Below are 26,954 nucleotides of genomic sequence, written 5' to 3'. Positions count from 1 at the left end.
GTGCTTTCTTGTGGCAAAAGTAGCCCTTCTCTCTATGAAAAAGTAGTGTTACTTTCTGTTAAAAGGCATAGCCACCAATTTGAAAAGTGGTCAGACTACTCAAATGTGCTCAAAATTGACCAACGAGATTTTCCTTCACATTATGAGTGATTTCCATTTGGTTTATTCTTTGAGGATGTTTAGAAGCAATTATATGCTAAGACAGTGTCAGTAATTGCTATTTTGGGTATCATAATTTGACTGGAAGAGATTCAAGATGTTCAAGCAAGTAGAACCTTCTGGAGAATTTTTTGATTGCTTCCTGTTTACCTGAATTTTGAGGACTCTGGACCAGGAGTCACAAGTCTTAACTTGTTGTTCATCTAGAACACCAAGGTCCTTATCTAGCGCTAGAATTTCAGAAAATTGAATCAACACTTCTTATTTTATGTAAATATAAGTGATATAAAAAGACAGACTTAGGGCAGTAGACTGGCATGTCTAAATGCCCTCTTGTAAATTCAGAAGCAGAGAACTGAGGAAGAAAGCTGTGTATAAGCTCTGCCCTTTTGCTGTTTCTGTTTGCAAGAATGAAAACTGTTTCTATGTAGTCTTAGTTGTGTGTACAGGCAGATAAATGCATGATGTCAATTTGTAAGGTACAATTCTACAAACTTCTTTCCCTGTATTTTCATTGCCTGTCACTTGTAGCTCAGTTTGCAGATTTCAGTTTCTTTTCAATACATGAAGTTATCTAATTGTTTGTAGATAACTTAATGATTTCTTTATCCTGTAGTACTGGATTTATTTGCACTCACATTTTAAAAACAAATACCTTTCTAATAAAAGCAAAGAAATTATGATTTCTGTGATAACTTGAGTTGTAGCTGTATTTCATCCATTGTCAAGATTGCAACCCCATAATGCTCAGGATAGATCTTCTAGTGAGGAAACTCCCAACTGATCTTGCCCCAAAGTGAACAACCACAAGTCTGGCTCAGTGGTGATGACTCAGCCAAAATCATAGTCCTGGCATTTCTGACAAAGTGTAAATTTACATAAACCTATGACAAGTCCTTGGAACAAAACCACATTCCCCAAGCAAGTACAAGCTTCCATGGTTTCTTGGTCCTCTTTTACACTGCGGTCAAAGCAATTTGTATCAACGAGAATCCATCATACACTACTCTTATCATCAGACATTTAATATTCTTGAACCCTGTGCAGCCATAGCCTGTGGAGATCTTGGAGCAGTACTACACTTGTTCTACCATTAACTTGAGTAAATATTAATTTAAACTTGTTGGGGGTAGGGGAGCTTTCGTAAGTGATTGCTCTTATTACCTTAGGGGTTAGGCATTGCTATTTATAATGTCTCTTAGATTTATTATAACCTCAAATCAGCATGTCTTCTGTAACAGATGTGCTGTACTTTTACCAAGGTAAATTGTTTTTAACCAAGGGGAAAAAATAAAGTGAGTAAACATTGTTTATGCCAATCTTATTTATTCAATGCTGAAACCTTCATTAAAATGTTAGGCTGCAATTAGAAGCTTTAGCATAAGTCTGACTATGTAGAAGAGCTAATTAGATGTTAAGGTGATCATTCTTGCATTTATGTTGTTTGCTGCAATGTTGTGATTGCATAGTAGTTTGCATATTTTGCTGAGAAAGTACTCCAAATTATTTGTTACAATTGACATGGAAATGCTGAGTTAAAAAGAAATTGTAGTAGAGTTTTTGTTGGAGAGGTAATGGGATTTTGTTTGGTCCAAAACTCCCTGTAGACTATGCAAGAAGTTACAGAAGTTGCTGAACTCTGTAACCACCATAAAATGTCATCTTAAAGCCTTACAGACTTTTCTGTCTTCCCCCTCATATTTCATTAAGAATAAGTACTGTGCTATGCAAACTAATATTTACATTTAACTTATTCCTAACTCAAGTGTATTTCTTCAACATCTCTGGAAATGAATGTTGTTCTTTTCAGGGAGGCTTAGACTAAAAAGGCAGAATATTCAGGTTAAATATTATCCTGATACTAAGTCTTTTAAAGTAGTTCTTTATATTTCTGGAATACTTTTTATTCGGGCAAGACATTACTCACTATGTTGAGTAAAGTGATATGTAAGAAGTTTTTGGATGTCTGAGGCAGATTCAGGAGTGTAAGGCTCTAATTGCCTCCTGTTTTCTAAACACTTGACAAAAACTGTCACTTAAGTTTTCTTTTCCATGTTTTGAAACGTCATTTAAAATTGACTTAAAATCTCAAAGAGCAACTGATTTATCACCTTTTTTTTTCTTCAGAATTCATTACAAAATTTTGTCTGCAACTCTGTCTGCAAATAAACAGCATTAGAAGTTATTCTAGAATGAGAATAGAACAGTTGAGACTGCAGTTAGGGAAGTTGGTTGTTATTAAGTCAGTAGGCCAAAATAAAAATTAAGCCACTCTACTCATTCACAGTCCTTTGTGCATAAGAATTAGCAAATTCTCCTGAAGTAGGTTGTACACTAAACGTGAAACCACACCTTAGAGGGCTTGTTACAGTGGTCTGAGCTGTGGGTGTTTGAAAACTGCGAAGGCAACAAGATACTTGTCAAATCTAATTTCATGACAGGGAAAAGACCTTCTGAATACTAAAGAAGTGTGTGTTATACACTTGGTCTTAGTCAAGCCACTGCCATTGAAACCTAGTAAAATGTATATACACTGAAATGTGGAATGGTGGGTGCCAGACTGGCCAGAAGGCTGCAGGGTGCTGAGAGAGGAAAAAAATAGAAACATTTTCTTAGCCAGGTAAGTTTTGAAGATTTTGTTGTTGTTGTTTTGAAAAATGTGGCGAGTACTTTTCACTGATTCCTGGATATTAACTGGAGTTTGGTAGCTTTATGAGCTGTCTTCAGTAAACTGAAAAAATCACAGCACCCAGTAAGAAGACAGCTGTTTCTTCTGGCATCTCATTCTTCTTTCTCTTGCCTTCATTTATGGTGGTTCAGACTTCACACCCACCCCCCCAAGCTGCTGAATCTGCCTGAAGTGGTAACTTTAACAAAACTAAAACTAAAATACCAGAGTAAATCTACTGTCTTCTGTGATGGCAAGCATTTTATTATTGCAGAGTTACTTTATTATTACATTTTTAGTATTTTTTTATTGTGGCTTTTTTAATATGGTTGATGATAACTTCATTTTATGGAGCCAGAAAGTTTCAGTATTTAGTGAATAATCCACACCACACTACCTTTAATGAAGATAAGGGAGTATTGTATACTTGAGCAATTCTCCTTTTCTCAGATGCTATTTGAGACTGGTTTTAATCAATCAAATTGACACCTTTTTCTATACCATCATTCCAAACAGTAAAATATAAGTTAACAATAAGAATATAAAAATGGTCTTTTCATGTGTATCTGGCACACTCAATCTTTAAATCCATTTCTGGACTTTATTATTTGTTTTAAAATTGTCAGATTAGTAGTGACTGTATTCAGGGAAACTTGGTGAAACAGATATCTTCATACATTTTTTATGTCACACTATTTTTCATCTGAGCGGTAGTTTGAAATTGAGATTTAAACCATAAGTTCTAGATGTAAAAGAAAGTGTAGAATTTCAGCCATAAAGAAGCAGCAGATTGTAATGTTATGAACTTTCCACCAATGTGTGTTTATTTTTTAAATGTCAGCCACAAAAAAAATGCCTATAGAAAAAGATCAATGACCAAATTTAATACAATTATGTTTTCCTAGAATAAAATTCAGTTCCAGGTCTCAAATCTTGGCAGCTAAATAGTTTCAGGTTTGCAAATTGCAGGCCTACATGTCATGTACCAAAGCCTGTGTACTTTTTGATCTGTGATCTAAAATGTTTGGATTAACCTTGCTGCACTTTGAAAGCAGCCTGATTTTTTTATTGCATCCTCGTCACTCTTCCAGCTGTATAAATCTGATAAGCAAAATAGTTCTGTACTAGAAGAACTTACTTTGCTGTCCAACTTCCCCAGAAAATAAGCATGATCAAGGTGTCACACAGTTTACATATTTGGCATTGAAATAAACATTGTGTGTTTCAGATGAATGGGACTTTCCAGGAAGTTTCACTGAGAGTATTCGGTTGGATAGGAGTGAGCAGTTCATAGCTACTGAAGATTCAGCCTGCCATCATTTAAACTCATCCCAGAATGCCTCTGTTGAACATCACAGCAGTGAAACAGGTGATCAGCAAGTGAATAATAAAGAGATTTTCACATTTTCATCAAGACCTCGATCAGCTCCTCACGGGAAGTCTCCAAATATGTCACCAGAACGTTATGTTTTCCCTTTGGATTTGGAGCCAGACAGTAACAGAGTACGTGAGAAAACACAAGATAACTTCCAAGGAACTGACAGCAGTGAAGAGGTAGGCCACTTTGTACCTGTAATTCTTGATAAAGCAGTCTTCATCCTAAAACTCTTAGGATGAGATTCCGTCTTCAAGCTAGACAGAGGATAAATCATCTTTTCCCCATATACCTACAGGTAGATTTGTCTTTGTCAGGTTGCTGTGTCTAACTGGATACAGGAGTGAAACTGCAGGTGTACCACGTGTAAAAAGTGAACAAAAGAAACCCAACTCTCTGTCAGCCCCTGTGCTAGCAGAGAGATGTGAAAATTGTACATCATTACTCAAAAATCATAGATTGCATCATAGATTTGGGTGAGACACAAGTCCATTATGGTTGCTTATGAGTGCAGTAAATAAGACTTCATTGTGCATTTTAAAACTGTAAGTGGAGACTATTTTTGCTCACTGACATTGCTGAAAGTGAATTAAGAAATTTCAGCTTTTGAATACCAGTTGATTATTGGTATTTCTGCTTTATATCCTGTCTGAGCTGTGTCAGCATCACCAACTTTAATTCTGTTGCAATGTGGGAATCTTTCAGCAATAAAATTAATAAAAAGAAAAGAAACATTTTTTTATATGTTTATATAGATCTATACAGATCCCGTGCCAAGCATACAAAGAGAAAGCAGTAGCCAAGTACTCCTGCTTTTACAGCAAAAGAAGAACATTGGGGCACATTATTGACCATTCTAGAGGGTTGATGCAAGAGAGTGATAGAGGACCCCTGTCTTCCTTTAAAAAATTTAGGTATGACATAAACTAAAAGTTTTTCTTCGATTATGTACCAGAGATGTGGTAGGGAACAGCTCTTGTTTCATTAATTGTCTTTGGATGTGAACTGCATTAAATAATATCAGCACTGCAGTTGAAGATGCATTAGGCTTACAGAGCTAGAATTACATTAAACAAATTTAGGCATGCTAACAAATTATCAAGAGTTTGTTTTTCTGAGTCTACTACATTAGTAATTCATAGTTAAACCTTTCTTTTATGTGGAAGAAGCCACTGAACCAACAAATTACTTAGCAATCATATTTTGCCCATATTCATCCTCTTCCTTGTATAGATACATTTTGTGTTGCTTCTTGAAGTCAGTTTTATATTGATAGTTTGGATACATTTCATATTCAGAGTGCTCTACTTTGCAGTACTGAGGTGAAATGGAAAACAGTTTTATTTCAAGCCTAGGAAATACAGGAAAGAGGATCTTGGAAGAGCCATGATAGCTAACTTAATTCTATCTGGTTTAGCACAGTTTAAGGTATCTTTGCAGAATTACCACAATTCTTAGCCCAACCATGACATGTTTCTCAGTTTACTTCACTTATATGACAAAATATTTATTTTACCAAGTTATGCTGAATCCTGTAGCGTTGGGGTTTTTTTAAATATATGTTAAACTTACACTATTATTGTTTCTAGTAATCATGATTACAACTTCCTCTGAAATTCAAATAAACTATGTTTGTGTATGACGCACATGGATATGTACATGCTCTTGAATTACAACAAATAAAGTAGATATCTCGACCTACAATTTAAATAATTGGATGTGAGCATAAATTGCTTTTCTCCTGGAAAATATAAGTAAAACTATTCCTTTTTTTTTAATTAAAACAAATAAGAAGACTTTGCATACCTTCTTAGTTTAAATGTGTCAGACTGATTAAAAGGCCAAAAGTTTTCCTTCAGTTTATGCCACTGTTTCCTTCAGTTAAGTGGACATTGACTCTCTCTGTGTTGCATGTACTGAGATCTGTAAGATACACACAATAACTGTGCTAGAATTAGACAGTTTATGTAACTTTTGGCTTTTGGGGAAGAAATTTTTACAAACTGAAAACAGCAAGTATGTATAAATTCCCTTTAGTGTTAATAATTAGTCACTGAAATAGTTCAATGCTGTTTTTTAATTATCAGAGTCAAAGAATCAGTAAAGGATAAAAATTTCTTCTTCTGTTGGAACCATTCACCATCAAGTGACTTATTTTGTAATTACATAAATGTCCATGCTTTCAGCTCAGATTTCTCTCAGTGACTTTGTATGATTAAACTTGTCATGGCAGCATTTATGGATTGTGCCAACCCCAGAGCAAAACCAAGAACTCAGTGATGGCAAGAGTTATGCAACTGTGGCAGGTGTGACCACATACCAGATAGCACTGTCAAAAATGCTGTTTTAAGTGTAACAGGCCAGCGCTTCAGTGAAGCCTTCAATGAACAAATAAAATATTTCAAAGAATAAAGAAATAAGATTAAATATGATAATGTACCCTTACAAAGGCAATAGATAATTTCACTGATACCTCACTATTGAGTGAAACTATATCCCATCTGCTCCTAGTAGGGGGCCCTTCGGAGTCATTAGAATGATCATCTTAAAATTACAGCCCAGCAAGAGAAACCAGTTTTATGTATCCAGAACTGCCCATCTGCATGTCCTTTCAAGGTATACATACATCAGTGGAAGTGCTCATTCCTCAGGAAAATAATTCTCATCTTCAGTTTACATATGCTGCACTGTAGTTAATCAAGCAAACTTTAGAGATGTTTCTGGCACCGTTTCATGGTTTAGTATTTAACAAATTATTCTAGAATCTAAATAGGTGTGCCTAAAGAGACATGGAAACATGTGAGGGTTTTAAGCTTCAGATAAGTCAAAGTTACTCATTTGTCTCTAATATGGGGGAAAAAACACAGTGTTTGCTTTACTAATCTTTCAGCCTGAGTTAAATTAACTTTATGTGGGTTTTATAGCACAGACTTTAAGATAACATGGAAAATAAAAATCCATGAAAAAGAGGGAAGAACAGATTCCTAATTCAAGGCAATAACTGAGGGAATTAAATATAAACTTCCAAAATATCTATATTAATAAAATTGAGTTATTATCTTCTTGAATGTGCTTTTCATTCTGTGCAATCCTGGACTCACTGAAGTCAGTAACAAACTTGCATCACTTTCCTGTGCAGTAGGACTGCACGTGGCTGTGAGAGGCAACACAGCAGATGACATTTCAGTGTCTTGCTGAATCCTGTAATATATACTGCCTCACATCCTGTGTGGTAGCATATGGCAGAGGAGCAGCGCCGTGAGACGAAGATGAGGCCTCTCTCATCCTTTCTTCCTTGAGAGCAGGAACATTGAGGCAAACACTAGATGTGCTTCCCCGTTATTTTTCGTCCCATCTGTTCAGTCCTGCTGTTTGTTGTTGAGATGGGGTATGAGTGAACTTCGTACACTTGATTCATGAGATGATTTGCGGAGACATTGTTAGAAGCACGAATATAAGGTTAACAGTTTAACCTCTAAAATTCTTAAACTATATTCAAATGGTAATGAATATGATATTCTGTACCATATGATTACCAGAGGTGAGCAAAGTGATCTCAGCAGGAGTTATTCCTTCTACATTTAAGTTGAAGATGCGATGTGAAAATGTGGAATATTAATAATTCAGTGGAAAGACATCATTGTTGAGGACTCTTTGCTTAGTTTTGGTTTACAGTTTTAATAAATTTTATTGAAATTATAATTATCAGGTAAGACACAGGTTTGGGAGATTACCAGCAATCTAAATTTGGGGCAACATTTTGAAAATAGTAATTTATTTGAGATGTAAGAATATGTTTATGGTATTGTCAGTGTAGTTGCCAGGAAAAGCATCTGTTTTTCAGAATCCTTGCAAAATTAGAATTAGAAAGCAGAGATTAAAGAGAGATTTTTGAAATGTCTTAAGGTTATGTAAAACTGAATTGTGTGATGATGAGAGGGAGCCAACTGCCCTTGCTTTGTTTCCTAAATTTAGGATGACAACAATGGACTCATCCAGGGTAGTGGGAACCTTGAGATCAGCCACTGTAGACAAGGAACATCTGATTCAGCAGTTTTTAAAGAGATCTCATTAAAAAAGATGGCGTGGAAAACTGAATACTGGAAGAATAAGGAACACAGCAAACATAACCTCGATGAGACCATCTTACCAAACCCACAGAGTTCCACTGTGAGAAAAACAGATTCTATTAGCTCTCAGAGAAGCTTGAAGCCTATCCTTTCTCTTTCTCCAACTCAAAGTAAATCTAAATTCTTTAAAGCAATTAGAAATGGATCTGAAAAAACTGAAAGATATGAAGGAGTTTCTGATCAATTAGAAAGATCCGTCAGTAAAATGTCTCTCAAGAAAATCTCAAAAGAAAATTCATGTCTGACAGCACAGACTTGTGTAAGTGATTTTTACTTTGAAATTAAATTACTAGATCGTATAGAGAAGCTATATTAGATATACTCATTTGCATTAAGTAATTAATAGTACATCTTTCATCCAGACATATTCTGGTTTCATCATAACAGCATTTACTGAGCTCTATCTGTTGAAAGTTGATTTTGTAGGTTTTTGTAGCACACAGAATAATACTCCAAATAAAACAAATCACAGTGGTTTATAGATAAAAAGAGTTGTCATTGAGCAACTCACATTTTGGAAATATGGGAGTTAGAAAGTAGTTTGGGGCTGAACGATTGCTAAGGAAAATAGACAGATTTTGAATTGATATATTAACGAATGACCATAGAAAGAGCGTTAATCTGGGCACTTCATAGTCTCTCTGCGACAGCCTTGAGCAGTAATAAATTATGTGATTGAGAGCCAGCAGCAAAGCTGTGCCACAAGCTGAATTACCAAGCTGCTAAAGGAATTGCTACATTCACCAAGGTGTTGTTTATTCCTAGTTTTTTCTTTGTGGAAGAAAAGACAATTATGTTTTAAATATTTTCTAATAGCTAATTCCTGTGTCTTCAGCTTATAATACTGTGCTTTGAATTGGGAACTAGAGTGCAAGAATCAAGTGTATTCTGTAAAACACAAATGAACCAGTATGTTCCATGGGTTTTGATAGAATTCTTTTGGGCTTAGAGTCATTGCAGATCCATGTCTTCTGACATGTGACCTCTTCTCTAAATATGTTATGAGTGGATTAGATTTGTTATTGAGTGTCTGGCAGTGGAACGTGCCAGGCTTCTTCCACAGGCTTTTTTTTGTCATGTCAGTGGATAAGAGACCAAAGATTCCCATAACCAACATCTTCTGTCCAGCAGTCAGTTTTAGTGGCTGGGGAGAGTAACAGTGCAAGGACAGAGAACATCCAGCGGTATCTCACCAGCATGCCCTGCAGGCTTCCTGCCAGCAGTGCTTAATTTAGCAATTTCTTCAGTGAAAGGTGTTGTCTTTGAGGTGAATAACTGGTGGTGGAATTTTTTCTACAGATTTGTTGTAGTTGCTTTTTGTATCTGTGTGGCCTTTGCCTCGTGACAGTGAATTTCAGAGTTTAACTGTTATTTGTAGGAAAAAATACATATCTTCATTTATTTATTTGAATGCATTGTCTCCTTACTGCTGCTTTCTTATTCTTCTGTTTGTTGTAAGAAAGAATGAATAATCTTTTTTTTTAATTAATATTCTTACCTGTGCCATTTCCTACTTGATGGCTGTATATCATATTCCCTTGTAGCTGTCTCTTCTACAGGTCAAGGAGTTTTATGGTCTTTATTCCCAGGATTACTGTTCTATGATTATTTTTTTTTGACGTTTTTATGCAGCAATGTTGAATCAAACTACTGCATGATCATTATTGTAAGAGTGGGGTTTGTATTGTAATATCTTGAACCAGGTATTGCATGCCTCTGGAGACCAAAAGAATAGATGCTTCTCTTTTTTGGGGGTTCTATGAAGCAGTTATGCATTCTTTGGAAGAAAATTACCTACAGTAATGTCTTGGAACATGACATATGCCTCGTTTGCATGAAGGGCATGGATATCTTCCATCATTATTGTTTTCTGTCCTTGTAGTTTGTCTCATCTGCTGTAGGATACTGCAGTCACGATTCCCAGCAGGGGAGGGTGCTGTCATTCTGCTGTGGGAATTTTAGTCTGTAGCAATTCTGTGACCTGTCAATACGGTTAATTTTAGTTACCTGATTTGACAGCCTCTGTGAAGGGGGAAGCAGGAGTGACAACTTCCATGGGACAGGGATGTGGCTGCTGGGGCAGGGTCATCATGCTGAATGGTTCTACCTTGCCTACTTTGGACTGCTCTGGCTGCTGAGGATGGACAGCCCTGCAGTGGGTATGGAAATCTGGGCATTGGGGTAGGAGGAGCATACCAAATTGGGCACCAGATTAAAGAATAGTGTCTAGAAAAGCATTTGTTCAGCTTTTCTTTGTGTTTTCTGTGTGATGGGGAAATGCACAACATGCCACTGATTCTTCAGTGCTTTTTGTGAAATGAATCTATTTTAGTCCTGGTGCAGGGACTGGGTTTATGTGTCTCACAGTCCTATGAGATGTCTCTCAGACTGGGGATTCTGGAAATCTCTTCCTGTATTCTGCAAGAAGCTTATCAGATTGGTAAAGGCCTTGGGGTTTTCTGATAAAAACAGAACATGCTCTTCCATGAGAGTTGTGGAGACTGGTTTCCTTTGGGAAGGAGGTGGATTAGGGGGAAGCAAGGGGAATGAAATACAATAGTACAAGTGAAAATCAGAAACAGTGCTGAGACTTTACGGTAATGAAAAATATCAGTGTCTGGTGATTTTAAGGACTATAAAATGGGAAAAAAAATCAAAAAGCAGAGAAATTCTTCTGAATAGCAGCATATGTTCTGTCTATTTATGATCTGGAAAAGACATTAGAATTGCCACTAGTGATGTAGAAAATGTGGAAGAATGCAATGCATGAGTTCTTTTGTATTAAGAAAGAAGTAAGATAATGTTTCGGTAATTTTTAGTGATAGGAAACCCCCAGTTGATACTGATAATCTTATCCTCTGTTTCTTAGATAGGTTCATATCCAAGTATCTGTCTGTAAGTGTATAACAAACTTTTTTTGTATTTTGCATTCCCTTTCCCTTCTAGTATAATTTATAGGAATTTAATTTTTCTGTTTTCCAGTAACTATTTATGGTTTCATGATTAAATATATTCCTCTCTTGTTTCCTGATTTTTTCCAGTTTTGGAAAATTGTTCCACTTTAAATTCAACTATTTTTGTTACTAATAATAACTGAAATGTATTTGTCCATAACAAATGAAATGATACATTGATTACTTTTCTAAAAGTTAGTGCGGTCATCAACTTTGTCCTGTAGAATTTAGCTAAATATACACTATCTGGGTGGATTTTAATAGTTGATTGTTAATTTAGACTGTGGGGTTATTAACATACTGCACTTATAGCTGTAAATATATTGCACTTATAATTTGTTGCTTGTAAGTATTTTTTTTCAAGAACAAATCCTATTATCAATGTATAGAAACTCAAAAGCTACAGACCTCATTTTGTTGCTACAAAATATAAGATTAAAGTATCTGGCAGATTTAGCTCTCATACTTGATTTGATCAAGTATTAAAATTTTCCCATCCAGAAACCCTTCCTTGGAGTTCTTTGGCACTCCTTTTTTTGCTTGTACAGAGGACTAGTAAAGAAAAAAAATGCTTAACCAACTCTTCCTGCAATCGATTTGCCAGCTGCTTAATACGCTTTAAGGACCTGGTTGCTTGCAATGTTTTATTCATGTTTTAATAGAGTTCTCTATTATTAAGTTCAAATATTTTTAATTAAGAAAGAAGTATAGCCCTCTGGGTAATATTGCGGGCATGTAGATAGCTGGTAATTAAAGTTTTCCACACGTATAACTACATTCAGACAATTCTGAACAAATCATTTGAACCTAGAAGAATGCAAATGTCATTATATATGAAAAAAATCCTTTAAACAACAGGTTTTGTCAATCTAGGAAAAGTTTTAAGTGCTTAATAAAAATACTTTATTGAAAGGGAAGGATATGCAAATAGACGAGATAAGCTTTTAATTACTAAATGAAATATTAATTTTAGACAAATTTACGAGTATTGCAAAATTACTTCTTACATCAAAAGTTTCTTCTAAATTACAAAGTGAACTTAATTTCAAATTCAGTTTTCAAATTCTCTCTTTGAAAATCGACTAAGACAAAGTAAAATTCGTAAAGAGGCTTTTTGGTAGTAGTAATCTGAATCTGAAGAATAAGTATTCCAAACTCTTTCTACTTTATTAGGAGTTTATTGAATGGGATGCTTAACACAGAAAGCTGTCATGACATGTCTTCTCCTTCCTGAATGTGGTTTTTCCAGAGTGAGACCATTACAAGAAAAGAAAGCAGAATGACAATTGGAAATAAGCTGCAGGGTAAAAACATCAGCATGTTTAGAATTATGCTGTAAAAAATTCCAAAAATCTATGCACTTTTCTTCATAGATGTAAAGCAGAGGACAAGCAGGTTTGGGCAATGTTTTGCTTTTATTAAAAAGAGAATGAGAATAAAGTTCTTTCAATGGTTAGGGCTTTTATGCTGCAGACCTCCAGTTCGTGCTGTCAGTTTAATGACTACATGCCAATTGCTGGTTATATGAGATAAGAAAGGTAAGCCAAAGCTTCTCTTATAATAATCAAATAACTGCAGAAGGTCTATATATAGAAAAATTAACAGGAAATCAGCATCTTCAGTAAGATCAATAAAAAAGCAGCTGTAGATCGGGTAGAATAGTGATACATCAGAGCAAAGCGGGCTCCCAAGGGTAACAAAGTGAACAAATGACTAATAGTAACTGAGCGAGTCACAGACATTCAGAAAGGGTCTAGAGTAAATACCTTGTATTATTTTAGGATTGAAAATGGTAGAACTAATAACACTAGTAAGGAATGAAGCTTGGGCCTCAAAAGCCAGAGGTAAAAAAGGGGTGGCAGCTGTGCAAACTGCTTCTGCCATCTTCTTATACCTTGTATCTTCTGTCGTCTCTTGTCTGTACCTTGTATGTTATATACATAGGAGGAAAGATCAGGAGGTTGTAATCAAAATTTCAGTGTGTAATACTTTTGTATGTCTTCTGGTGCTACAGTGACTTTTGTACCCCTAGAAGACAAACTAAAACACTGCATTAATAGCAGGAAAAGCCAGCAGTGTTTGTATCACTGGTACCGCTGACCTGCATGTGTTCTTGAGGCCTTCAGTTACCCGGTGCCTTCTCACAGCAAAACAGAATGTGGGATCATCCCTTCTGCCAGGAACATGTACACTCCTGGTCTAAAAGCTCCATTCTCTCCACTAGAATCAAAGCACTGTCCCTCTTTGGGGTCCTATTATAGTGTCTCACAGGCCACTGGCCAATATTCCATTGATCTGAAGTCCTGGTCACTGCTTGGATTCACTTTTCAAGCAGAAATGCTTTGTAGTTTCATTCAGAACCAAAACTAGGTACCTCAAGTATCAGACCTGTTCCTTTGTGAAACAGCAATCTATGTGGACCCTTTTAAAAAACGGAAAATTTTTCTTAAAAAAGGAGTTTTTTAAACAAAGTTGATGCCACAGCAGGTTGAGTGACCTTAAACTACCTTATCATAAGGTTTTACCTGAGGCTGAAGTACGAACTGGAAAATGGTTAGTATGTGTTTTCAGCTTTTGGCCTGTAGATCAAATTTGATATGACAATTACAGTTACATTAACAATTCAACCAATGGATATAAAGAAAAACAAAAAGACAGTGAAGTTTATTTGAAAATTTATACAGTAGCAAATTGCCAAAATAACTTTTGAAATTTAGAGCTAATGTGTAGCTTTCCAGAGAAATTTTATGTTATGCTTGACCAATAACTAAGGGTTATGTTGATGGTGTTGATGATACTGTGCTAGCTGTGTGATTTGATTTATTTCAAGATTTGCATTTAATGCTTGAGCAATTGTAGCTGCTGGATTTCTGAACTTCTTAAAGCCTGCTTTTGTCTCCTGTTTTTACTGCAGTGGAACAACAACTTCACCAAACACCCTGGATTGAAACTGCAATAAAAACAGGAGACAAGCTGCAGTGTTTGTGGTGTTCTTCCTTCCTGTAATTACATATAAATATGCTTAATCTTCATAGTTGAACAGAAATCTGTTAACCAATCTTTTCTAGTAAACATTTTGTTTCTCTTTTAGTATTGTAGCTTCTTGAAGATTCTCTGAGAGATTCTCCAAGGTCTCTGTTTCATTCATCTATTCTGTTCCATGATCCTGTCTATATTGTTGACTTTTCCATTTTATTTCACAGGAGTATGACTGGAGAAACAACAACTCAAATATGCTGAGTTCATCTGAACTGCAGATGCTGACCAGCATGAAGAGACAACAAAATGAAGAATTACGGGATACTGGGATCTCACATGGGCTGAGCACGTCACAGATAGATACCTGCAATGTTAACATAAGTACAAGTGGTGATGATAATACAGCAACCTGGAACTCCTTACTTCCACCAGTAAGTCTAAACTCACAGTATATTCTCTGTATAGTTTCTGTCAATTCTGAGACTCAAGGATCTTGAATATTAAAATTTCTTTGAGTAGCGTTGAAATTTAAGGTATCATCACCAAAGGCTTCTAGAACTTTTCAAGTAAAGCATGCTACTGAGACACATGCACTTCCAGCAGGTTCTATAATACCATCATGGATAAAGAGCAAATCTTATATATATTCCCTCCTAGAATCCTGAATAATTGTGTAGGCTGTACAGCTTGTCACAATAGTGGCTGACAAGCTGCAGGTGTGTGATATAGAACTTAAAAATAGTTCCAAAATGAATGAAACCCAGATATACCAGTCAGCAGCTGCATTACAGTGTGAGTAATGGAAAATAATTGCTTCATATAGTGAAAAGCTAAATGTTTAAAGGACTGCAGTAGGAGAACAGCAGCAAAAAGCTGCAATAGTTCTGAGCACTTAGTATGTGATCATTATGTATTTTACACTTTGTATCATTATTTGTCCTGGTACAAAGTGGCACAAAATCACACACAGCTGCACTATGTGACAGAGTACTGATATAAGAAGCAGAGTATTTGTTACAGTCCACCAAAAAGTACTGAATGTATGAAATCACAGAATAACTTCAGGAACTATATAAAGATACTTGCAGGAGCTGCTGTAAAACTAGATAACCTCAAACTCCATTTATATATCAGCAATATAGCTGTTATTTTATTATAGTTTAAGCCATAATAAACAATGAATGTGGCTAAAGTAAAGCACACAACACAACTCTCAGAGGCAGATCCAGTGTTAGAAAAATAAACACATCTGTGTTGCCCCAATATAAACTATTGGAGAGTAAATGCTCTAAAATGTTAGGTGCAAATTACCTCCAAGGTTCTACAAGGCCCAGATAGAGGCGTGTGGCAACAATCTTCCATAGTGAATGATCAACAGAGTTGGAACTTTGTGGTACATTGTTAAATGGAGGTTTCAAATGAGAAGAGATGTATTGGTAGGTGGGTAATTGTACAAATAAAAACTTGGTTTACAGAGTAGTATTTTGCAGGATCAGAGAAGCATTAGTTGGTTTTAACTATTTGAGATATGTCAACATTGCACATTTTCATTATTTAATTGTATTTCCAATGCATTTTCTTAGTATTCACTAAATAGACTCAAACATGGTGTAAATCTGCAAGACCAGACAAATGGAACTCAATTAAACATAGCGAATAGCAGCCTTATTAATTTTTGAGTAGTTTAATTATAAGGAAATTGATAAGAATATTTAGACATGTCAGATTCGGTTAATACAAATTACATGACTAAAACAAAATGAACTTTTGAAGTAAAATGTACTGCTCCAGTATTTGGAGAAGTACAGTATGACTGCAAAGACAATTCTTTGATCTTACTGCCTTGATCAGCTTCTGTAGCTTCAGACTAATAGCATCATGCTAAAAAAACTGTTTAGATATAATAGGTTAGTAATTTAAATTGCAATTTATATAGTTGTAGTTTTTTATAACATTCCTTTATGACCATCTTTCTCTACATAATTTGAGTGTAAAAGGCAAGAATGTTTTTGTTTGAGAGAGAAGTTTTTCACATTTCATTCATCTGGCTGGGCTGAAGCGTAGGTGTAGCCTTACACATACAGCCTTGTCAGGTTTCTCCTCTGCATTTTGCAAGGTAGACATTAAGGTTTTAAGATTAAATGGTAAGAACCTAATGTCCAAGAAGAGAGAACTTAGAAAACAAACTTAATCTTTCTCAGATAAGGACTCACAACTTAGTCCCTCACAATAATAAAGGAATTCAGCTTTCCAGGTCTTTCCTATCCATTTACCTCTTCCTTTAAAAAGAGGAACTCTGTACCAGTTCAGTGTCAGATAGTCCACAGAATCTGTTGTTTCACTTCATATTTCCTTTCTGAGATATCTACCAGACCACCAGATCTTCATAGATTGATGCAAGTTTTTTGAGTATGGACTTGTGTGTTTTAACACTGCTTGATGTAGTTCTGTTCCAATATTTAGAAAAATGCAGAGTATCAATGTGAGGGTGATAATTCACTTTCTAGACCTTTAGTATGTAAGAAGATTATTAAAAACATTTGTTAAGGAAGGTGATTATTTAATCACCCCAAGCTGGTTTTGTACAGAAGTTTTTAAAAGAATAGTTGAAGGAATTTTTGGTATGCTGGTGTTAAATTTTAGTATATTTTGATATGCTTAAAACATTTCAGAAGGCTCTGAATGTAGCAATGCTGTGCCAGTGTCCAAATGGTTGGCTGAAATGAAAAGGTCTTTTGCCATACATGCTCTTGATGTAAGACATAGAATCATAGAATTATAGAATTATAGAATACTTTGGGTTGGAAGGGACCTTCAAAGATCATCTAATCCAACCCTCCTGCCATGGGCATGCCCCTCCAACTTGCAGGGATGGGGCAGCCACAGCTTCTCTGGGCAACCTGTGCCACTACCTCACCACCCTCATTGTAAAAAATTTCTTCTTTGCATGTAGTCTAAGTCCACCCTCTTTTAATTTAAAACCATTGCCCATTGTCCTATTGCAACAGGCCCTGCTGAAAAACCTGTGCCCGTCTTTCTCGTAAGGCCCCTTTAGGTACTGGATGGCTGCAATAAGATCTTCCCAATAAGATCTTCTCCTCTCCAGACTGAAAGCCCCGACTGTCTCAGCATGTCTCCTCAGGACAGGTCTTCCATCCCTCTGATAATTTTTGCAACCCTTTTCTGGACCCACTCCTACAGGTCCATGTGTATCCTGTGCTGAGGATTCCAGAGGTGAGCACAGTGCTCCAAGTTGGGTCTCACAAGGGCAGCACAGTGGGGCAGAATCACCTCTTATGTCCCTCTCCACAGGCCTGCTCTCAATCCCCAATCTTAGTAATCTCATCATTTCTTCAGCCTCCAGTTTTTAAAGAAGTGTTCCTTATATGTATATTTATTCCTTATATATATATCATGTAAAATACAGATTTGTAGAATAAAAGCAAATTTGTTTGTCACTGGTCTTTAGTACCACCATCATTGGAGTTGAGTCAAGAGAATTTGCAAATCTCAATCCATCAAAAATCAGATCTACAAACTGCAGAAAAGTATATATATATAAAAACTATAAATCTAAAGATATATAGATATAAAGAGAGAGAGATATATTTGTAGCCATCTTCCAGCTATGTAGGCAAATGATTTTAGCAGTGCAGTGTATAGAAAAGAAATGGAAATAATCCTCATATTGTAGTTTGAGAAATTAAGGACAGCTTGAAATTCTTGTAATGATTAAAGTTTCATGCTTACATGAGTTTTCAGGTTATATCTTTCTGATTCTTTAAATCAGTAGTATCTATTGCTTTCTCTTATGTTTTTCAAAGATAAATAAGGAATATTTTTGTTCCAAATTTTCATTCATTTTATACATTTTTGTCCTTTAGCAGAATCTATGGCAACAGCACCACCAGAAGGCAGCTTTCTGTGTATCTTTCATTTTGAAATACCTGTGATGTTCTGCAAGGCAGGGTAGGGTATAATCATGTTAAATAGTGAATTTATGTATCAAAGTAATATTTTATATATAAAATACTTTTTTAGCTAGGTTTTTTTTTCATCACTTACCTGTTAGTCTGATTTCCAGATTCATTAGAGTCATGTTACTGACTAATGAATCTGAGAAACCGTTGTGAATGTAAAGGCACATAGATCAATCATATTGCTAAGTTGCAGTTAGAGCAGATGTCATTAAACAACTATAAAATGGATATAAACTAAAACTGTATTTTTATATTCTGTGGTAGTTTACCACAAACTGAATATATGCTGTCAGGAGAAAACACTGAAATGTAAGTTATTTAGCAGCTGCTGTAAACTATGACAGCCAGAAAGGAATAAAATCTCTTTGAATATTATACATTACCCAGCATAGCTATCAGTTATAAATATGAAAAACTTCTATTTTAAAATGGATTTACTTTGAAGGGGAATTGTAAACCCTTGCAAAATGTGTGTGGAGTACAGTTTCAAATCAATAATATGTGTACGTAAAACTAAATATTTTAAAAGATTTTATTTGAACCATGTCTTACCTGAATGTTTCCTTAAATCTTAAGATCTGTGAAGATCCACGTTAGCTTTGCAACACTATGAAAGACACGGTTCTGTATATTGCAGTTTAATGTGAAGTTTATACCCACACATATACACATTATCCAAGAAAATTTGCAAAGCTTACAAACCATTTCCGCTTAAATGCCTTGATTTATTCTAGAGATCCAGTAAGACCTTCCTGCCTGTCAGGGAATTGTACCATTCAGCTTCTTGGGCAGTTGTTTCCACGCTTCAGGCACCACTTCAGATATAACACAAACATTCTGGAGAAAGATCATCTATAAGGGAGTTCCCTGCTTCTCAGTCAGAAATGCAAAGGAGAAGGAAGATTCTCCGGGATAGCTCATTGATATATCCTGGAAGCTTGTAGTGTATGATGCTGCATTAGCAGACTCCATATAACGCTCACCACTAAGACCCATCTTTCAAATAAGGAATACTCACAGAGAAGAAAGATTAGTTGTTCCCCAAGCAACTTCCTAAATATAAATTCGGTCACATAAGTCTTGATCTGCAAAATATTTGAAAGAGTACTTCCAGTTTCATACCTAATTTGTGGAAGGTCTTCTGGCCTCCTTTGTGAGTTTTCAGAAAAGAAAGCCACTTAACACAGAAATAGTCTGGAAGAACTGAAGTCTGACAGACAAGAGGAGTGATATTTAAATCCTGTATTATTCCAACTGAGAGCTCAGTTTGACAACCCCTGGAGGGATCTGTTCACATCAAGTCAAATTGCAAAACTAAAGCAGAGTATTCTTTATTATGAAATGAGGCTAAAAATTATTTAGACAGATATTCTGGTTCATAGACTGACTAATTCACTCTCTGTCTCGTCCTCAATCTTGCACTAGCCATCATGTAGGAATTGCACTATCCACCACCAGGCAGTGAGTCATATTGGGCAGTAATTAAGATGTCATTCATCCTGAACATGTGTTTTACAACATCCCTTCCTGTTTTCTGAAACCATGAGAACATACTTGTTTTTATAGTGATTTCTGTTTTTAAAAAATTGGTTATTGTTTTAGCATTTCATGTACTAAATTGTACAAGTCTTGTTAATGTATGCTTATATTTTCACTCCTTTTGCACATGCTTTTGCTTCAGTGATTTGTTTAGAACTGCTTTTGAGGTGTGTGATAATGGCAGGGGGAACACTACATAAATTCTGAGAGAAAATGTATTTATGAATTTTAGAATTCTTGAATTTTTATACCCGTTTATGAATATTGATTTTTCTTGCAAATAACTGGTTTTAATGCTTTAACCCAAATGTAGTTTGAAACCTTTGGGACACGTATACATGATGGGTAGGTAAGATTTGAAGAATGTGGAACATTAGCATCTTTTGTATGAATATTCATACTGTTGCCTTAATCCAGGTTTCAGAGGTGCAGTGACATCGAGAATCATATGTGCTTCAGCAAACTTCAGTTGGGACTGCTAAGCTTACTGTTAATGGTGCTTCTGAGGAGAGAGGAACCTGCCAGCCCTCTTAACACTGGCTCTGTATTTTCTCCAGCGTGGTTGGTGCTGCACAGGTCCTACTAAGAGTTCCTGCACCATGCTTCCTATACACGTTCAGTCTAACAGGACTTTGCCACCCTCCATCTCTGAAGTTTCCTGACTCTGTCCCAACACTCTCACAGGCAGTAGAGAAATGACTGTATGGTCAACTCCCTTAATTCATATGTATTTCCACCCAAACAAGAATGATCTATTCAGTTATACTTTTGCACAGTTAGAATCTGAATATCAGTTTTTAATTTCACAGATAAGAAAAGAGACTGTAAAATTCTAATATCAGAAGCTATAAATGCGTATACTCATACAAGATCTCTTACATACCACTAAACATTCTATTATTTTTTGTTTTCCATAGCCTGTCAGTCAGGAGCATCACTATCAGAGAGAAATGAGCCTACTTTCTCATTCCAACCCACGGTAAGATTCCATTTATAGCCCAGGCAGTAAGGATTCAGTTAGAGTGTTCTGAATATTAAATGTGACATTCTTTGATGTAATCTTCAGTCTCTTTTCAATTGCAACTTCCTCTCAGAGGGCTCTATTGCTCGTTTTAGTCATTGTCTGCAGGATGTCTGCGCTGTCCGGGAACGCAGAACTGAATTCTGCATGTTTTGGATGTACCACTGTGTATTTAAAGTATCTGACACAGGCCTTGCTCCTACATCTGCTTTGATGCGTGATTCAGCAAATCGTCCTCATCTGACGTACATGCACTCTCATCCATTTCTTTCTCTCTCTCTCCCTCTCTGCTTTGAAGGTTTAGAACTAGAGTTCTGTATGTGACTGTAGGTGTCAGGGAATCCATTTGTTCCAAAAGATTTTAATGTTATTTATTGAGAGAGGTTTTTTTCAATAAATAGCCCACTCAGGAGAGGGTGTTACAACACTGTGGGATAGTTCAAAGGATAGTCTACAGTGTATTTTGTCTGTCAGGTTTTTAGATTGATCTGTTTTGTTTGGAATCAGCAACAAAATCCCTGTAACTTTAATGTAAGGTGAGATGAAGACAAGGGAAGAAGGTGTCTAGGGGGAATCAATCAAATTGAGACTATTGAGACAATCAGGATTAATTGACCAGTTTCAGAACTGCCTTATACCTGTGAAACCCTAACATCACTTTGTCAATTTTTTAACTGCCTGAGCAAGAGGGGTACTTATTTTAAATAGCAGTCCTGTTTTGCTTTCACTTGGTGTCGTTAATGTGGATTTTGTTTGTCCAGGATTTAACTGGGCAATGTGTGTGGTTTTGGAGGGGTAGGAGGAGAGGACATTTCAGATACAACTTCTTTATGTTTTATCGACAGTCTGAGATGTTTTATGATAGCACACTGCCAGGCAGTTGTGCAGGATATTATGTTTTGTCCTCACACAGATGTTTTCAGCCACTTGTCTCACTTGCCATCCATATTTTTATGGATTCAAAATCTTCTGGTTAGATTTTATGATGTGAACACTATGAAACTTTCTGTGCAAGTTCACCCAGATGCATCAGTTTTTGCAATACACAGCCAAATGTGTCCTATTGCACAAAATATATTACTGGAGTTAAAGTACAATCCTGGATTCCTGTTCCCTCTCACATGTAAATGAAAGTGCTTATGTTGGTCTAGAAAACCTCTCTGCCTTGGGGGATGGCTATCAAAGGAACCATCTCCTTATGAATTGTTGAATGGATGAAGTGGACAGAGACACTTGACTGTAGTTCAGAGCACAACAGCAGGTACCTTGAGACTGCACGTTGGACTCTTTATTCCAAAATCAATTTCATAGTTCTGGTGACATTAGAATTGCCTATATCTTAGTGCAAGCTACATTGTTAGTCTTCTTTTTGCCCATACATTGGTTGAGTCAGGTTTCATTAAGTTATTTTATGCATGTGCTAAAGCAATTTGGTACTCAATACATTTTATATACTGAAAAACAGAATAAACAGCATTATCTGTACAAATAAAGTGTTTCATCATATTAAGTTAATATGATCAACAATGAAAACTTGTATTTCCATATAGTAAAATTTAAAACAAAATGGTATAAATTACGACTTAGTTCATATGCTGTTTTAATCCAGAGATCTAGAAATCATTTTCAGGAAATGCAGGTGAAGTATTCGTAAAATACCTGACTTGCAAGTGCCTCATAAATTCAGTAGCCCTTGTGAACTGCCAGAAAAGCATTATTGGGCTGTAAATATGGAAGATGACAAAATTATGAGGTCAGTTTGCATCGTGATATAAAAACTGGAGATGATGTGACTTGAATACCATTATTCACATCGTTACCTTTTTTTTATAGTGAAAAACTCTGTAATGTTTTTCACAGAGGATGTGTACCTAAATGAGAGGGAGATAAAATTAATGGTAATTCTATAACTTAGTTCCTAAACTGGTTTTAAAGCCAATTTTAACAAGTGTTATGAGCAACTAGAAAATGTCTAAAACTTTGTAAGCCTGCTATAGTTATGTAGGGAAAACACAGACTATTTGAAAAAATTGATACATCCTTTTTAGATGTGTGGGTGTAAATGCCATGGCAAGAAGACAGTTACGTGGTGCATTTACTGAATCAACAAATTGTTGTAAAGAGCGATAAAGAGTTTGACAGGTCTCCAGTAACTTTAAAAAGTGTAGTAGTGATATTTTCTGGGAAATGAAAAGAGACCAGTCTGGAAGCTATTGTCCAGTAAATGTAGGTTCTGTCCTTAATAAGATAAAAGAACAAGCCAGGAAAGAAAGCTCCTGTGAAGATAATGGAAATTCAGTCAATAAAAAGACCCAGCTCGACTCATTGTCCCTTAGTTTTGCTGGGTAAGGTCATAAGTCTGCCAAGGATATTGCTGCTGCAATACAAATCACCTCCACATCGTGCTGCTCTGCAAGGCAGAGAACCAGTTAATGAAAGGAGACAGGAGGGTACAGAGGCTACAGAGCCAGAAGAGCGAGAGGATGTGCAGCGTTCGCGCCTTGGCCGTGCACTTCCCACTGACTGATGCGCTGTGTGGTCCTGGAAGAACTTCAGAATTGCTTTCTTCTCTCCAAATAGGAAGGTGTAACTATCTCTGTTACTTCTTCCTCCAGTGCAGGAGGAAGCATCCAAAATATTTGTATGTCATAGAAGGCTTGGAAGTTTCATTAAAGGAAATGCTGAAAGACAGTGAATAATCTAGAGGAATTTCAGCCATACTGAACTGTGGAAAGCAAAGCTGCTGTCTGAAAAAGATTGCTCGAACCTAATTTATTAATAGATTTTTAGAAACTTCTGTAGATGCTCTCCAGAAAATTTATTTCTGATAAAAGTTGATTTTTCTGTCTTGGAGAAAGGGTGGTTTTTAATGAGTTGAAACCTATCTTTATAATCACTGCCTCACTAGATCCTCTCTTGGCATCCTACTCAACTCTTCCCAAACTACCAAATAAAATTTGTTCCTTTGGAGTTCAAAGTTGTTCCCCAGAAACTGCACTAAAGTAGGGCCCAAATATTTCAGCATTTCATTGGGTGTCCTTTCACAAGAAGCATATTTTACTTAAGTAATTTCATACAAAATGTGAATGGCCAATTTTTCAGTTTGGTTTTACCCAGATGTTTAACTCTGCATGTTGAGAAGAGTTGTATTCCCACAGTGAATTGCGAGCACAGAGATTGATGATAGTGAATGTCTGCCTTATTGTAACCTACATTTGTTGCATTAGACCAATTGAGATATCATCATTATTCTTTCCTCTGCAATTAAAAAACCCCAAAAAAATGAAGAACAGCAATAACAAAACCCACCCAAAGAAAAGCAAATAACATTTTCTTCCCTTTTTTGATAAATGTTATATATTTGAGATTTGTAATCACAAAAGAAATATTTCATTGATGTGGAGAGTGATGTGTTGGAGGAGGACAATAACTATAAACTTTTCAGAAAAAGTTTTTGGTTTTACCTTAAGGAGAAAAAAAAGGCAGAACCCAAATCCTTAATTGCAACTTTATCAAACAATGGGATTTTCTTATTTTTGCAATGATATGCTTGCACAGTAATTCAGATAATGAATCATGGAGTGAATAAACATGTTCCTTTAACTAAATACATTTTTAAATTCTTTTCAAACTTGATTATTGGTAAAATGTAGATTTATTAGTTATATATATAAATTATATATACATGTAATAAACACCTCTTCCTGTGTGGAACTCTGACCACTCTATTGATCTCAGGAAGTAAATTATTTCTTTTTATTTGGAAGTTTCTGTTAGAGAAGTCTTTTTTCAGAACCTATTGTTGCCATATATATTGCCATTATCATGGCACCTGAAATTTGCGTAATTTGCATCCTACCAGCAATTCCAGCACAAAAACACATTTACTGTAAACTGTCAAATTTAAAAGTATGCTCAGCTTAGAGACTACCATTCAAGTACTCTCATCCATCCCAGATGAAAACTAAACATTCCAATAGCTGGTGCATATGTTATTATACCATTGAGAGATTCTATAAGATTAAACTCACTTACAAAATGGTGCAATAAAAGAAGGATTGTAGCTATAACATTTATTTGCACTGCACCAGAACCTTTCCAATGTGCACGCTCTGAAATTTAGACACAAAAAGTCTTTGTCTCCTGTATTTCCAAGCAAAGGTTTGAATAGCAGAATAACTTAGTTAAGAAGCACATTTAAAGACTGAGTTTTGCAAACAAAGAAGCATATTTATTTTTATGATTCATTACAAGATCAAGCCCATACAACCCCATTACTTTTGCAAAACAGACAATATTACATTATGAAGTATTATAAAATTACACAACAGTTGTCAAAATAAGTGAACAAGAACAATGTATCACAAAATGTACTTTGGTTTTTATTTTACTTGTTCAGTTACTTACCCACAAAATAGAGTAATTTGCAATAGATCTCCCAGTCGTTAATCTGAATTAGCAAAGTTCTGCTGCATTTGTCAGGCTGTAATGTGCACGAAAAAGAACATGACAAAAGAAGCAAATGGCACAGGAACCACCTAATTGAATAGGTTACATTTTTTAATCATGATGGTAAAGAGCTTAGCTGCAGAAAGGTTGTTGAGAACCAAGTGGCTAACACATAAAAGCTTGTTAAAATAATCCAAAAATGGCTTTCCCTTGTATGGGAGTCTGAGAACATGGAAATGTGGTAGCATATACACTGAGGGTTTCAATATGAAACATGGCAAATACTTTTAAACATGCTGTAAAATCTTGTTATATCTATTATTTCTGTGTTAAGATAAAGTAGGGGGTTTTGGGGGGTTTTTTCGTAGCTTCAAGACTAACTGAGAATAACTTTTATTGATTCCACACTTTTTCTGGATATTCCTGGGCCACTCAAACAAAGTTCTCTGGCCTTGCTTATACACAGAGATGGAGAATATGGAGTAAAAGATTTTACAAGCCTCTCAGATATCTTAGATTGAAAGGAAAAAATAGGTGTTATCTCATAAGAAGTCTGGGATTCCCTGTTCCCAGACTGTTGCAATCTCTCCTTCAGTATTCAGTTGGAACTATATATTCTTCTTTTCTTCTTCTGAATTGGAAGCTCATTTAAATACAGACAAATCAGACTCCTTGACCAACATCCCACATACATACATTTTCTTACAGAGAAAAACTGTCTGGGTTTCCAAGGGCATGGGAGCCCAGACCTCCCTTCCCTGCTATTCCAGTATCATTTGTGCAAGACTGACAAAACTCGATGTTTTTGGAGAATTCAACTGAGGTAGCATAGTGCTTACTTTGTGCTGATTAAGTTTCTGATTTTGTGCTGTACCATTCATTCCATTAATATACAAAAAAGTCTGAGTTTTCTTGCAAACTTCTCTTTTTTCTACTTCTCTGAAAAAGACAAGTAGTTTTTCCACAGTAAAAGAATTCAATAGCATCACCTCTAACAAGTTTGGTAATATTGAAGTTAGTGCCCTGCTGAGTCATGTCTCTCCACTGAGTTTTAAAAACCCTGTACCTCCTTATCATCCATTAAAAGTTGATGGGCTGCAGTCAACATCCAGGATGCAGAGAACAATAGGATGCTCTTGGTGGCTGGCTGTGAAAAAAGATTTGTTAGGTACTAGATTCAGGTGCTTTCTGAACTGCTGAAACATTTAAATATAGTTTTAAAAATTAATGGTTTATTTAATTGTTAAAAATATGTAAAAAAGGAAGTACATCCTACCCAACGGACACTTCACTAAATGTGAAAATCTATTTGATTCACTGATCAATGAGTATCTAATGTAGTTACTAGAATCTGCTTGCTGAGATTAGGTTAATATGAAGAAATTTTAACACACCTTTGCAAATTCATTACTTCCAATTTATACAGCTGATCTTCTGATAAATGAATTAAAACTAGCAAGGAAGAAAGAGCTAGTATTTTACTTAAATGAGATGTTAAAACACTGATTTTCTCTGCTAGTCCCATTTATATTGCTAGTGAATATGGAGACTATAATCTAGCCAGGAAGCTAACATGGTGGTGAACTAGAGATTCAGTCTTTAAGTAAATTGAATGTTCCTTCCATTTAACAGAAGCTGTGATAGACATTTCATGTATTTAACTACAAAACATTGACCAAATGGCACAATATATTAATTAC

At 35.7% G+C, this 26,954-nt stretch overlaps 1 protein-coding gene across 10 annotated transcripts in view; it reads left to right on the top strand.

Moving 5' to 3' along the window:
* Positions 1–26,954, top strand: part of CFAP20DC (CFAP20 domain containing) — a 73,087-nt gene that overhangs the window by 35,629 nt on the left and 10,504 nt on the right. For 9 of the 10 annotated variants that reach the window (XR_005564405.1, XR_005564406.1, XM_039383595.1 and 6 more), the window contains 4 exons: positions 4,056–4,381; positions 8,178–8,591; positions 14,490–14,696; positions 20,702–20,763. Coding sequence is in view for 8 of the 10 variants with exons in the window: in XM_039383595.1 (XP_039239529.1) it covers positions 4,056–4,381; positions 8,178–8,591; positions 14,490–14,696; positions 20,702–20,763 (1,009 nt within the window). In the remaining 2 variants the exon portion in view is untranslated. The remainder of the gene's footprint in view (positions 1–4,055; positions 4,382–8,177; positions 8,592–14,489; positions 14,697–20,701; positions 20,764–26,954) is intronic. The other variant, XM_039383596.1, reaches the window with a different exon arrangement.

The sequence above is a fragment of the Pipra filicauda genome, unplaced genomic scaffold (genome assembly GCF_003945595.2).
Source record: "Pipra filicauda isolate LSUMZ 115617 unplaced genomic scaffold, ASM394559v2 scaffold318_size846807_pilon, whole genome shotgun sequence".
NCBI lineage: Eukaryota > Metazoa > Chordata > Aves > Passeriformes > Pipridae > Pipra > Pipra filicauda.
The sequence above is the reverse complement of the archived record's forward strand: the minus strand, read 5'-3'. Positions and strand labels throughout refer to the sequence as shown.